The following is a 15317-nucleotide window of genomic DNA, read 5'->3' on the forward strand; positions in this document are numbered from 1 at the left end:
CTGTGAAGTTACTAATTTTTAAGTTTGTCAAGAGGGCAAATAATCTGGTTTTGATGTGGAATAATTAAAAAATGGAAAACCTATTTTTTTTCTATTATAATAAAATCTATTATTATGTGCTTTCTTTGAGGTGGCCTGCTGCTGAAATGGGCAAGGTTAAAAGAAAACATGTGCCATAGACCTAGTCTTCTGCCTCTGCTTAGTTCTCAAAAATCTGGATTTCATTTGTGGAAGGTCAGAGCCTTTAAAAATCACTTACTGAGCACACACAGAGTATTTTTACACTTGCAGAGCTAACAGTTGGGTGCAAGGTTATTCTAGTAGGAGTCCAGTACATATTCATTTCCCTATACAAGCCTGAAAGTGAAATACATTGCAGTGGCCATGAGCCACTATAAGATGCACAAAGTCTGAGCTCAGAGTTCTCCATTGCCTTGTGTTGTGACCATGGTCTTACCTAAAGCTCTCTCATCTGTAATGGGAAATCAGCTGTGAAGCACTTAGAGTTTATGAAATATAAGCAAGTTTCTGTGCAGGCTCTATTTAGATGCATAAATTGATGCCATCATGTTACCTAACAGGGGTAGATGATATAGCAGAAAACCACACAGAAACCGTGTTTATGGTGCCAGAGCACAGAACATGACATGTCAGGACTCTGAGGTATCCAAAAGTATCCTAGTACTGCAGAAATAATAATGCTTCAAATAGGTTTGACTATATTATTCAATATTGTGCATTTTATTACACAGAATGCAGCAGAAGTACCCACACAACTCCTCAAGTCATATTTGGGTAGGACCAGCTTCCTGGTTAGACTAAATTTACCTAACATCCTTGAATCTTCGAAACAGATTAATGTTTTGGTTCCAGTATTTACCTTAAGCAAATTCGCCAGAATTACTAAGTCTTTTAATACCAAGGGATTTTTTCACATTTGTTCCCAAGCATTTTACATCCAGCTCCTTTCAGTATCATTCAGTTGGGCCAGCAAAAGGCACTGATAGGATTGATCCCATTTATTGACCTTGAAACAGCTCTCATTGAAAAACAATGAAAATATTGCTATTTATTTCAATAGAATTAGAACCAGGTCCTTAAGACTTAAGTAGGACTCACATGGTACTTAGGTTTTATGCTTGCCCTTTGCACAGGGGTGAATCTCATTCCAGCAAAATGCCACTGGAGTATAGCAAAAACTCAGCAGCAATATAATCATCTAAGCCTGAAGGACATCCTTACTTTAAAAGTTTGTATTCTGCAGTGTACATTTATATTTAGATAATTTTTATATACACCTGTATATAAACAAAAATTAATGTTTTGCCCACAAAAATTATTTGCAAATTAAATGCAGAAAACATTATCTATATTATAATTTAAAGACACCCATTCTCCTTGAATGAAAATTATTTTCATCTTTTCAGCTACAAGGCTTTGAAGAATTTCATTAGTACCACTATGTGCTTTTTCAGTGCATTTCCTCTTGACTGGTGATCACATCATTATCATTAAATTTTGCTTTAATAGAACTTCTATCTCCATGGCTTATAAGACCATTAATCTGAAGGAATCGATTCCTGCCAGCTTTCTGTTTTGCTGCTGTGCATGTGCAAAAGGCCAGCAGCCACAGATAGCCATCCTCCAAGGCCAGCTGCCCCAGGGGAACAGGGTGCTGCGAGCACTTGCTTGCCAGTGTTCACTTACTTGACCATCCCCATCTCACTAACATGCCGATGGATCAGCTCTCTAGATCACACCAAATCAAGCAGGGCCTGCTGAGGCAGTTTAGAGACACTGGGCTTAGGCTGCTTTCCAGCCAAAGCCAGTTAAGGAGCATGAACACCTGCCCTGGCAGATTTGTGCACTGACAGTCTGTAGCAGGAGGACAATGACGAGCTGTGGGAGTCAGTAACCTCTTTCATTGGCACAGCTGGATTTGGGAGAGGTTGTCTAGAGAGGATGTCTAAGTGCAGCCACACACATATTTGGATTTTGCTTGCTGATGCATGCTTGATGTCAACAAAACACTACATCATCTTCCTAAAAGGAATTAGCATTATAGAATTAGGTTTATCAGGTTGTGTTACTTTTGATCTCGATGTGAATAAGAAGAGAGGCTCCTATCCCAGAAAAACTAAGTACCTTGGGCCAGATTGTGAGCCCTTTGTTTGTAGCAGTCAGTTCACTTCAGTAACCCTATTGCTTTAAAGAGACTGTTCCTTGTATTTATGCAAAGTTCAGATTTACATTACCATGTATAGGAACATGTCAAGTTTACACCCTGGTTTTTTCTGAATAAATTGTTTATCTGAGATGTTAGTTTCTTTTTTAACCATGCTTTTTGTTAGACTACTTGTAATATATGTTAGGATTCACTTGCTAGACTTAGATTAGGACCTTAGATTAGGACTTAGACTTAGGACCTCTGCCTAGAAAATTATTTGGCTATCAAGAGGCCAGGACACTGTGGCTGAGTCATGTTTTGTAGGATATGACCATCTCTTCCCTCCTAGGCATCTGTACTGAGTTAATTTTAAGCTCTGTGAACTAAGGATTTTCAGCCTACCCTAACTCCCATAGAAATTTTTTGTGAGTATGAACTAAAATTAATTTTTTTAAGAACCTTATCTTTGTTAATCCAAGACAACTTCCCCATCACAAAACAGAAATCAGCAAATAGTATTCTTTCCTGTTCATTCTTGCATTCATTCTTTCACATATGTGCACAAACACAGAGAGGAAAAAAAAGGCTCCAGTTCATGATTTAAATATACTGTCTGGAAATATGAAGTTTTAGTGTGAAGCTGAAAACTTGTAATCATTCAAAATAGGGACCTAAAAGGAAAATCTTGCCTGTTGTTCATGATAGTCCTTTTTTAGGCTCATTCCCATCTTGATTTGTGAATTGCCAGACATAAGTTTCTCAAAGATTCATGAGAAAATATTTCACCTTTGGTAATTTCTATGCCCCCCGTATTTTACATTGAAACATAACAATAATGAAGACTCATCTTCCTGTTCTTTTACCTGTGCCTTGCTCGCTTGCTTGTCTTTCCTCATTAGCTTTGATATCACAGTGCCATCTACTTGATCAACAGAGTCAGGTTATTTTCCTTAGAAAATAACTATGCAGCTATAACTCTGAAGAAATCAAAGGGCTGCTCAGTTTCCTAGCAAGTTCCCTCTCCTTTCTCACCTCCTAGGCCTTTCAAAGCAGCTCTGCCCTTAGATGTCTGCCTTTGGGAGATGGCCCAGCTCCGAGACTGTCTCACAGACCTACACAAAGCCCAGTTGCATAGTGACGGATCCACAGGCACTGCAAGGACAATTCAAGCCCTGCTGACCCTCCTCTCAGCATCCGTTCTCCTCTCTGGCAGGTGTTTTGATTTGAGAGACGGGTCCCCCTCTGTAGGCAGAAAATACATCAGCCTTTTGTATGTGTAAACTGGAGCAGAGGCTTTGTTTGGAGTAAGAAAGCAGCACACCGGTTGGAGGAGATGGATTGCACAGCTTGAAAGGTTGAGCCATCCCTTCTTAGAAATCTGTAGCCTAGCCTGAGCCCCAGCAGGCATGTACTTTATGAATTTTCCCCTACAAATATTTAGACAAGAAATACTGTAGACAGGGCTGTGCACTTACTTCTAAAGACCTGTTTCTCTACAGGAATCACCAGTCTGGCAAGATCAACAGTAAGAGTGAAGGTGAGACTGCCACACTAAATAACTTTTCACCTACAAGACAGGCTTTTTTCTCCTTTTGTACTATTGAAAGGTGTTTGAAGGTTTTTTTCTATGTATATTTCAAAGTAATTTTGATTCATTCATTGTGAAAAATCAGTGTGTAGACTCCAGTTTTACTTCTCCTGAAGCCTTGTCTTTTTATTGCATTTATCCCCACCTGTCACTCTTTTCTTATCTTACTGGTATGGTTGCAAACAGGTAGGGTGTACGTACCAGCAACTTTCCAGTGCTCAAAGTCCTTGGTGGGCCTTACATAAATGTTGTTATTCTTATCAAAACCTCAATGTTTTATCCCTCAGAAGATGTCGTGCAGAGTCACAAGAGGTACAGGCTTGCTTTTACATGCACTTAGGCTTGTCTGTATGGAGGCAGGCAGCCATAGAGACATCTGTGCTGTGTGCTGTTGTGCTCCGCCTGTGAGGAGGGGAGGACAGCTTTCTGCAACACTACCATGGTACCTTTCTGCTTCTCTACTGCCTGTTAAATGTTACCTCTTTACATGGGCAAAACGGGCACTGGCTGGTGAAGTTACCCTGCAGCTGTGGATTGAGACTGTCTTTTCTCTTGGTGGATGTGCTGGCCATTGTAGTGAACAAACTTGAAAATGCCAGTCTGGTGCCATTGCTGCAGGACTTCAGCAGTGGTCTGTGCCTCCATTCCAAGGGAACAGGCACGGCAGGCAATCCACACCAGCATTTTTCATGTATCCTCTGGGATACTAAATTATAAGGAAATCTTATGTAACAGCTGTGAGGCATTACAAGAAAACAAATAAGGGTTTGCTTAGTTAATGGCCATCAGGCTTATGGCACTCCTGGTTCGTTTATAGCTCAGGACTGAGATAAAGGTTAGCATTGACCATGCAAGAATAATCTCTTATATGTGTCTAATACAGTTGCTTGGGAACACAATGCCAATATTTTCTGTGTTGATACCAGCACCTGTTCTGTCTCTTAAGCAGGGTGGCTTTTGCGCAAGTAACTCCTATGTGAGTGCTGGCATCAACTGGATTCCAGTTTGCTTTGTAGAATTAAATCAGTGGTTAAAGAGATTTTCAGATTAATTGTAAAAAGAGAATTTTGTCCACGTAGATGTCAATTATTCCTTCTTGTCTTATGGATTACTGACTTTGATACTGCTTGCCCATCAGTTGCCCTGGGGCCAGCAGAGAGCAGGAATAATTTGAAATTGAGAGAGTTGTTCATACTATTGTGAGTGGCAGCTGAAATCAAGTACTTCACATGCAGTTCTGGCTGTGCTTTCAGTAAACAGTAATAAGAGGTTATAGGGGTATCTCATTCAAATGCACATTTGATTGTATTTACATATTTCTCCTGTTGACTGCACAGGCACAGTCCACTAGTGTAAAACAATGATGGGGTTTAATGTGATGATGGATAAACCAGGTTGTGTCTCAAACCTTCCTTTCTCCAGAAGGGATGCCACCAATCCTCAATGTGTTCCCCTTATTTGGAGCACTACAGAAGACATGCTATATTTAGCCTTTTCCATGCTGAGTGGCACAGAGGAGGTATTTTGAATTTGCAGAAAGTACTTAGGTACATTTCTAAACCGTTTTGTAAGCCTCTCTGGGCTCCTGGCTGCCTCCAAAATAATGCTGCTGTCTGAAGCCAGGTAAACCACTGCAAGTGCAACAGCAGCAGCACACTGCATCTGGCTTTCCCTATAACACTTCCCTTGCTGAATGAACACATACCTTTTCACACCCTGTGACTGAGTTGAGGAGGAAGACAACTTTTGCATGTGGGTAGGTTGCTGTTGTAATAAACACCTGAGCAAACTTTACTATATCCTATCTTGGCTGTAACTCTGCATATGTGGCAGAGCCTACAGAGCCAAGAATATTATAAAGTTTGTTCTTCCACATCCACCTAGCCAAAATACATACCCCAGTTCTCCCCCAAACCACCTTAATTTAAATAAATATAATGAAATCCCATGTAAAAGATGGGACTTGTATCTTCTGTAAGATCCTGGTGGGGGGAAGATACCTTCTCTGTGTAATTCTGGCTTAAGCAACCATCAGCCTTACCCACAGCTGCTCATATCCCTGCGTCATCCCCTGTCTCAAGCTGCCACAACTGCTTTCGTAGCTGGGTGAGAACTAATCAGGAGCACAGATCCAGATGGAAAATAGCCCAGGGAAAAGGGGTGAGGAAGGGAGTTTTCTGCCAGATCAGTTCCTCCATCTCATCTCAAATGCATGTGTTTACACCCTGAAGCAAGAACGGAGCACAATCATCTTGGGAAGGGGGGCAGTCAGGGTGGTGATTGTTTAAACTAGTTTTACCACCCTCGATGAATGCCAAGCCATTGCTTAAAAAAAAAGCTCCTCCCTAAGTCCCCAGTGTAAGGAAATGGGGTGGTTGATTTTCCTCAACTCTCATCTTAATCTATATACTACTTATTGCTGGGGCTTTGATGCTTGTCACAAATGTGTCACCAGTCTGTCCCTGCCTATGCCTCTCCCTGCTGTCACCACTGCTCTGCCTTTCAAGGAACTTTTGTGGTCTGACTTGCAGAATAAAGAATGTCTTAGGAAATATCAAAGAGGGGGCAAGACGTAAACATGAATTGCCTATGTAATATGTGACTTTTCCGTGTGAGCACTAAGTCTTCCCAGTATTCCCCTCACCACTTTATTCCGCTGCCAAACTGTTTGAGCTGGACACTTTGTGCAGCACAGGCATAGTGCTGCAATTTGACGTAGTAAATTGCTTAACAGTTTCATAACCTTTTCCTTTCACTGCTGGGCAGAAATGAAGGTCTTTGATCAGGAGGTTGCATCACAGGACCGGCTTTGTAAGGAAAAATAAAAGTTGGAAATGAGGTTACGCTACTATGTTTCCTCCCTACTTGTTTTTTACTAAACAGTCCTTCAGGGACACAGCGTGGAAGTGCTAAAGCTGTACACTGCCAGCTTCTGTCAGAGGGACATTAGTTTTTCTCTTGGCAGATGCTGTGGCAATGACTGTGCCTGAGACTGACACCGATTAGGCTGCACCACGGGGCTCCCACCAGGCATTTCCTGTGGCAGCAAGGGCCACAGGGTTGGGTATCACGGCAGCAGCAGTGATTGCTACTGATGGCTGTTGGGACTCTTCCCAGGATAAGTCCGGTCCAAGCTTAGATGCCAGCAACTCCTGCTGTTTTGACATGAGCTTGATTAGACCAGCACTACAGAGGATCACTAGACAGTACGTGTGTGCCAGAGGCCATTGCTAACAGGCAGGATAATAAGATCCCTTCCAGGGACTGATTCAGAGTTATGATGAGCAGGTGTTTTGGTGTTCACTTCCTCGGCCATCAGAGCATGGTGGTTTGTTGTAGCAATCCTCACACATCCTTGGCAGGCTTTGGCCTCTGTGTGTAGTATAAAGCAGGACAGAGCCTGGTTTGAGGCAAGTGTCAGCTCCACACAGCTTCCCACCTCCCACGGGGGCTTTCGTCTCCTTCTCAGCCCTTTTGTTCATTGTCCTGGGGGACTGGTCTCCTTTCAAACCCGTAGATCCGGAGTTTCCAGCCCAAAAACTACACCTCTCAGTGGGATCGAGGGACTGGCAGATGTGACTCGATAGATGAGGAATTGGCGTCCTGACCAAGCTGCTGGTTGCGCATTAGCCCAGGATAAAGGAGAAGGAGTGAGGTCAAGGGGGTGGCTGGCCTCCCCTTTCCCATGTGCCTTGCTCTCTGCTTCCCGCTGTCCCGGCAGTGTGGAGAGGGGAGGGGTTCGGTGAAAGCATGGCAGTGCCCTGCCGCACTCAGGCATTCCCTGACAGAAAGCCAGGAGAACGCAATTCCCGCTCCGGGGTGCCCTGCGGTGGGGTGAGGTGCGTGCCCTGAAGCTGGAAAAGGGGCTGTGAATGGCTGCGGTTTGGGCTGGCCCTGAAGCGGCCCCGGCAGGCGTGCTTGCACACAGGGCAGGTGAATGCAAACACCGCCCGGGGCGGCAGCTTCCCGGGGGTGGAGCTGCTCCGGCACAGGTGGCAGGGCTGAACCCGAGGCCCTGCCGAGGCTGGGGAGCCCTGCTCCAAAACCAAGCCCCGAGCAACCAGCCTTCACCTGGGCACTGAGTTCACCTCCCTGAAAATCAAGCTGTTGCTCACCACCAAGCAAAGCTGCCCGTGGTGAGCATGGACTGTCCGGGGAAGGAAGGCGTGGGGGGAAAGAAGAGGAATTTGGCCCTGCTAAGGAGCAAGCTGTACATTGGGGAGAGGAGAAGGACGGAGCCCGTGGTGGAGAACACCACCACCGCCGGGGACCATGGCACCTTGAGGAGGAGTCAGTCCGACAGGACAGAGTACAGCCAGAAATTACAAGGTACTGGGGAAGCTTGTTTGGTGCTCTGCTGCTGGGGATGCTCCGAGCTGGGCTGGTATCTCCACGCCCTGCAGGCTGCAGCCTTGCCATATAGAAGGAAATGGCCATCTCTGCCTCATTGCACTCACAGGACAATGATCAATGGCCGCCCTCACCCTTGACCCCACCTCCAAGGTGTGAAATGTTTCTATTAATTTTTCTAAATAGTGTTGTACAGCTAGGACACAAAATATAATCGAAGGTTTTGGTGAGTTCCTGCAAAACGCATGTGCAACCAGGATTTTTCTCGTTCATCACCAGAACGCATTTGCAACACAAACAGTAATGTGAAAATAGGATGGCTCTGTCTTATCTGATTTTGGCTGTTGAATCAAGTGGGGTTTATGCTGAGCCATTAGAAGTATCAAGGGCATATTTTTTTTCAGTTAAAAATATCCGGATCTATAATGTGTTTATTTGTTGCATAGATTGTACAAGCCTGAACTGTGTCCAAATACATATTTGGATAGATACACTAATTCAAATTATGCCATCATGGAGAGGGTTTCTTTACAAATAACTGTAATGGTTTGACCCATGGCTTCCTCAGTAACCACTGTATCTAAGGAAGTTACAAGTATTCCACACGTGTTTTCCACGTAGCAGGGTGGAGTGGTTTTGGCTCCCCGTTGGGGAGCACAAATCATCTGGATCACAAATTGTAATAAAGTATGCCGGTATTGGACTTGTCAATCAAAAATTAAATGTGATGTAACAATTTGAAGGAAAGCATGAAGAATGTAAATGTCTGTTTCTGGAAGTGCACTTGAACACCCAACTGTGGGTTTCCAGGGTCTTGAACAACAGGGTCCCACCACAAAGCAGGGTTTGAGTATTATTATACTCTAACTGTGTATTTCTAATAGTGATATGACTACCTAGCGACAGTCCCTCTAGTGACCATAATCCTTTATGGGGAAATAAAATAGAAAAATACTTTGGATTGCTGTATTGTGGTTTTGATGCACTTAATTAGGAAGTAGCATTGCTTCAGAGAGACAATAAGACCAGAAAATAAAATAATAAGCCTGAAAATAATAGGTTTTCTGTGGGGGCTGCATATGCTGAGAACAACAGAGCGGTTCATCAATTATGCTGTTCCCTCCCCGTGATAGCTAATCAATGACAAGGTGAAAAATACTCAGTTAAGTGAGGCCCACGCTTCAGGGATCTGGTGGGGGTGTTTCAGGGCACAAGCATGGATCACCGTGACCGAGCGTGCAAGCTCCTGGCACGTGTCCCACCAAAACACCAGTTTTTAACTCATGAATGGGATTGCTCAGGTGAGGTCAAGGTTAGCACAGTAGAATCCAGCGAAAACTGCAACAACTTTCTGTCCCCTGACGGCCGTATTCATACCATGTGTGTTTCCTCTTTAAAATCTGAAGTGAAGGAGGTGGGGAAGCCTAGGAAGTCATGGCAGAATGTGAGGTTATGTTTATGGCAGCAGTCCAAGGAGATGGTAAATCCAGCTTTACAGCTCCTGCTACCAGCTGAGACCGCCGCGGCCATATATTGCAAAGCACCAGTCCTGTATCAGCTCACTCTGCTTGCTTCCGTTTGTCCAAGAAAAATGGTGATGGGTTAACAAGGTATCTGCAGGCTTTATACTGGATTAAAGGTTGCATGTCCTCAGAGTAAAAATACAAAGGCTGTAGAAATTCCTGTAAGGTATATTTACACTCTCTATAGAAAGAAATGCAGCTGTGTGCCAAGGACTGACCTGGATCAAATTTTCCTGATCTACATGTGCGTGAATCTGATAACGATCACGGATCCCGGACCTAATGTGCTGCCTGCCAGTGCTGGTCATGTGCTATGATCCTACACCTTTATATTCTTCATTTTTCTCGCTAGCTTTTGGATGTGAAATGAGGCACAAAGCTTTTGAGTCTTCCATTCTTGTTAAGAAAACTCAGCAGCTCTGTTGGCAACAGGTAGTTTGTTGTGTATCACCAGGTCGGGACTTTCTGATCATGGTAGAATGGTAAATGCTTTGCAAGAAGGCACAAATTGTTATTTGCACTTGCTTCCCATCGAATTGCAGGAAAAGCTCTGCATTCAGCTGCCCCTCCCTCCTATAGTCTCTTGCTAATATGTTCTCTAACACATAGTCTGCAGAGCTGGGCTAGGTATTAGCATAGACAAGGATGTGTAAGAGAGAGAGACGCAACAGCAGCAAACCCTGCAGAAAGGATTCTCCTGTGAGTAGGGCAGGGTTCCACAGCTAAAAGTCAGGGGCTACAGGACCCCCACCTCTGCTAGTGGCAGGCAACCTGGTCTTTACCCACCTCAGTGCCTAAATTAGCATTGCAAAACATCTGTGCAAGGTGAAGCATGGGCAAGACATCTCTCAAGGGCTCTTCCAGTCCTCTGCATGCTTTAAGAGGCTCCCTGATTACAAACCACGCTGTTGTCCCCCACAGCCATTTCCAGCAGCTCTGAAGTATATGTTCAAAGTCCTGCTTAGACTGTTGGAAACACAGGTCCCCAAATAAAAGCCTTTAAGCAAACCAAACCAACAAACAAAAAAAGAGAGCAAGAAGTCCGAGAAAAACTCCTGAGAATTCAATTTTTGCCCTTGGATTTCACTGAAGTTTTGCTGTTTTATACAGAATCCAAAATGTTTTCTACAAAGAGTGAGAAAGAGCTTACTGCCCAGATCTCCAGGGTAATCCAGGTGGTTTGCTCTGTCAGCCTACAAACATGAGCACAATAGCATTGTCAAAGGCGAAAACTTATCTGTTTTTCACTTTGAAATTAAGGAATCATTAAAACACAAGAAAGCATTTTCATGGGTTATTACTATACTAGACACATATATTCAATACCTTATCTGGTGTGAATGGCCATGCAACACCTCCTGACTTTACTCTTTTTAAAAAGGAAATAAGATGCAAAGTAACTATTATATTCTCAAGGAGCTAGGCAAGCATTAGTGCCTCTGCTTCAGCTCATCCTGTGAGATAACCAAAAGCCTGCAGCCCCATTTTAGACAGAGGAAAATAAGGTGATAGCTATCAAATGTCAGGTTCATGAAACAACCATGCAGTCGTTTAGAACCCAGGTTGTAGTTGTATTTTTACGTGACTCCAGGAATACCTTGATCTAGCCATATACGGTTTTTTTCTTCCATCAACTGGACAGAAGAATCGCTTTCTGAAGAGGGAAGAATGGGGCTAAGGAAGATATATTCACTAGCATTTGTAGTGGATGCAGAGGGTCATTATAGGAGCTAAGACAGAGCTCCTGAGACATTTCTATGCACTGCTCTGCTCTACATTCACTAGAAATTTCTGCACGTATATCTTTTCAAAGGGAATAAAGAACTAGCTGGTCTCCATAAGCAGTGGCATAAAGTGGTATTTAGCATCTCTGTTTTCAAATGCATTATCTCTCGCTGTTGAGCTGGTAGAAGTTGCTCTCTTTTCTGCAGTGACAATCTGACAGCAGCAGCTTTAAAAGTAGCTATATTAATATATATATTATATTATTATTGAGGCCAGTCTTTGAATTAACCTAAAGCTTCCAGTCTGTGAGTACCTATGCATTTTGGTAAAAGGGGTTTGTTTGATGTAGTTATTGGCACATAAATGTTTGCAAGATCAGGGCAGATTAACGTACAATGTGACACGGGGATAGATGGTATTAACCAAAAAAGGCAGACCATGAAGAGAAATTTAAAGCATAGTTGACTGTCTGTTATGTTGTGGACAGATTGCTGTTTTTTTGCTAATAATCATATGCCAAACTTGTGCTTGCTGTGAAAAATGAACCGTAGAAATTGGTGGGTTTCTTGAAGGAATCAGAGATCACATTTGCAGTGTTCAGCAAGACAATGCATGCCTCAAAAATACTCTTTGTCTTACAAATTATTACATATTAACTCCTTTCTAACTATAGCTGCGAATGGGTCAACTGCCCTGGTAAATGATTTACACATGTTTCAACTTAAAATGCATCAGTGACATATCTGTAACAGATAGTGATTCAAATCACCCGGCTATCACAGTATACTGCCTTGGAGCTTGCATCTGAACTCAGAATGCCATGTGTTTTCTGTGTCTAGTGTACTTAGGAGAAATAAGCAACATCAGAAATGACACAGAAACCTGTGAAATGATAGAAATTCCTGGACAGCTGCTATGCCTTGGCATACAAAAGCTCAGTCAGAGGCAATTCATCCCCCTTTGCTCCATCTCAAGTGGGGCACCTTCCTCCATCCCATCCTCCTCCCTTCTTGCAGAGCTCACCACTCCTTCCTGCATGGGCTGCCCATTCACAGATTCACGCACCTCCCACTGAGAGTAAAGATCCTCTGTGCCTCTCCCCAGTTCCTTATTTGCTTTGTGCTGTACTTACTGATTAACTTTCTATGGACTACAATACAGACAATATATTTCACTGCAAAATGAAGTAATCTTTGTAGTGACTGGTTTGCTAAAGTACAGTAAGGAGTAAAAGTCCCAATTCTTTCCTGAAGTGCAGGAGATGGCTCTATGAAAATACCCCCTTGTGCCCTGTGATGAGAAGTCATGATCTAACAAATACTTTTATTTTCTCCCATGCAAATTTAAGCTCGGAGGATCTAATTCTGCTAACTTGCTCTGCAATAAAGCTGGAGTTATTTCTTGAACTTATTGCAGTGGCAGTCAGGCTGGGAAATGAGATTGTCTTTTCAGAGCAGAATCCATTTTGTGCTACTGTGTTTGCATAGCACTTAGACCAACCGAGCCCTGCTGTGTGGCTGAGGACTCTTAGGAGCTACCAGAGCACAACTAGTAACAGCAGCTGCGGTAAAGGAGTGAAGACTGGGACCCAAGGAGGTTTACAAATCCTCCTCTGAGCATATTAGCAAATATTTTATTGATTGGGATACTTTGCATTGTGGGTCACACAGCTCACAGTCAGTACAGCTAATCTGCACCAAATCTTGAGGTGTGTGTGTCCCAGGGGAAGAGGTTCAGGTACAGCCCTTCTTCAGTTCTTTATTAACATACTAGCTCAGTGCCACAGGAGTGGTGTATTTATACCGGTATATGACACACTGGAAAGGTTTATTTGTAAGTATTGGCGCTAACAATGAGGGCATTCTTCTGTCACCTGATGATAAGCTTTCTTCCCTTCCCCTGCGGTCACATGGGAGCTCTCTGTAGTCCTGTCAGCACACACATAATTAAAGCGGTCTGCTGTCAAGGAATGGAAGAAAGAACCTGCGAGTTGAATGTAAATATTTTCTGCACCTTATGAAACAGAAAAATGATTAAAGATCGAATGACCTAATTGCAAGGAAGTCTCTGTTGCAGATATTATAAGCAAACCTGTTGCCCAGGAATACGAGTGCAAGGTCATTCTGGTCCTGCAGTGCTTTCCTCCTGGATTCAGAAAAGGGGCTTTTTGCATCTGTAGCTCATAGCCTGTGCACAACAAACCCATTTCTGAACAACGCTGCTGTTATGTGACTGAGTAAAGGAAAAAAACGTTTTCCACAAACCTCTTCCAATCCTTACCTATTTCATTACCCAACTTGGAGTTCAGCAGTCTAAATTACACCATGTTTGCACCATATTGTTGCATGGTAACAACTCCGGTGTCCATCTGGAGAAGCAGTAAGGAAAGTCAACAATGAACCCTTTCAGAATGAAGATCCTTGAATGAAGAATTTGAAACTGTTACTGTTCTTAATAGCATCTGCCAGGGGAATTTTAAGTTGGGTATCAGAAAAAAGTTCTTTACAGAGTGAGTAATCAGATATTGGTGTGGCCTGCCCAGAGAGGGGGTGGATTCCCCATCCCTGGAGGTTTTTAAACTGAGATTGGCCGTGGCACTGAGTGCCATGATCTGGTAAAGGGACTGGAGTTGGACCAAGGGTTGGACTTGATGATCTCGGAGGTCTTTTCCAACCCAAACCATTCTATGATTCTATGAAAACTGTAAGGACACCCCCTATGAAGTGGTCCCTCACAAGGGTAGTGGCATCTGGAGTAAAACTCCCATGTGTTAGCTTGTGTGATGCACTTGTTTTGCACACAGTGGAATGCTCTATCCTTCCCCGGTTTTGTCCTATTTCAGGCTCCCTCACTTCCAAGGATCACAGTGCCCCTGTGCCCTGCAGCCTTCCCAGTACCTACAGCGGATGCAGGGGTGTAGAGGGCAGAGCTGGAGAGATGGTGTGAGGAGGCAGAGGAAACCTGCCACAGCAGCAGTCTCTAAACTTGGCTGCCTGCATTTCATTCCCAAACCACCTGATAAAATGGGTGTACATTCCCGTGTGTTATAGCTGGGTTATCTGAGGGAACAGGCTATCTGAGGACTTGCTTTTACAGAGGAATAATTTTACCCAGGGTGATACAAGCCCCATGTTTCACATGTGAGAACACAGTAAGGCTGTAATTTATTTGTTATACCTTGATAACTTATGCCTCCACTGCTGCCTTTTGCCAGGCAAAATCCCTGTATCTGTACAGTGTGAGTGTGGCATTCTCCAAATGCTGACTGAGTAATGGAAAGGCCCGTTGCTCACTCTACACACTGACATTACTGTACTCATTCCTGTATTCTGTGTCAGTACCTTTGGTTCCACATGGGAAGCATTCAATAAGGAGAAACCTGCGTCCGCTCCCCAAGGGTGGATGAAATACCCAACCAGAGCATCTTACCTGGAAGGACGGATAGAAGAGACCTCTGGGAGCTGCTGCCTCTCTGGGTGTGAAAACCAGGGAAATGTACATGCATAGGTCTTGCAAAGCTGCTGTGGCTGCTCCTCCAGTCACTTGCTGTGGGTCTCTCAATACCTCCCCTGGGCCTAGAGAGCTGCTGCATTTGCTCATTGCAAGCTCTGTTCCTCCATGCTCTCATTGCACTGTGGGATGTCTCCATCTGGGGGATAGCTTTAGACTTCACACTTGCAAGAAACTGCTCTTGTAAGACATGAGGCTGCTTTGTCCATGTCATCACATAGTGAACTTTGTGTTTTGTGCAACTAGAGCCATGTACTTCAATCCACAGCTGGAAAACGAAAGTCACCACCTTCCTCTCCAAAGAAAAGTCCTCCAGAAAGGTGACTCCTGCAGACAGCTGACATCACAAAGCAACAGTTGCCAGCATTGCCTTCTACTTTTTACTTTTATGCTTACTAAAAATACCACTTAGTTTTCTGTAAGCTGGGCTTAAGATGCAACTGTTTAATAAACC

The 15317-nt window shown here is 43.7% G+C and overlaps 1 protein-coding gene across 1 annotated transcript in view; it reads left to right on the plus strand.

Annotated features, from left to right (window-relative positions):
• The first annotated feature begins 7843 nt into the window (after positions 1-7843).
• The window catches only part of ARHGEF38 (Rho guanine nucleotide exchange factor 38), a 36183-nt gene continuing 28709 nt past the window's right edge, over positions 7844-15317 (plus strand). Inside the window, exon 1 of the mRNA XM_071555115.1 lies at positions 7844-8084. Coding sequence (XP_071411216.1) covers positions 7898-8084 — 187 coding nt within the window. The 5' untranslated portion in view covers positions 7844-7897. The remainder of the gene's footprint in view (positions 8085-15317) is intronic.

The sequence above is a fragment of the Pithys albifrons genome, chromosome 5, assembly GCF_047495875.1.
Source record: "Pithys albifrons albifrons isolate INPA30051 chromosome 5, PitAlb_v1, whole genome shotgun sequence".
NCBI classification, from domain to species: domain Eukaryota; kingdom Metazoa; phylum Chordata; class Aves; order Passeriformes; family Thamnophilidae; genus Pithys; species Pithys albifrons.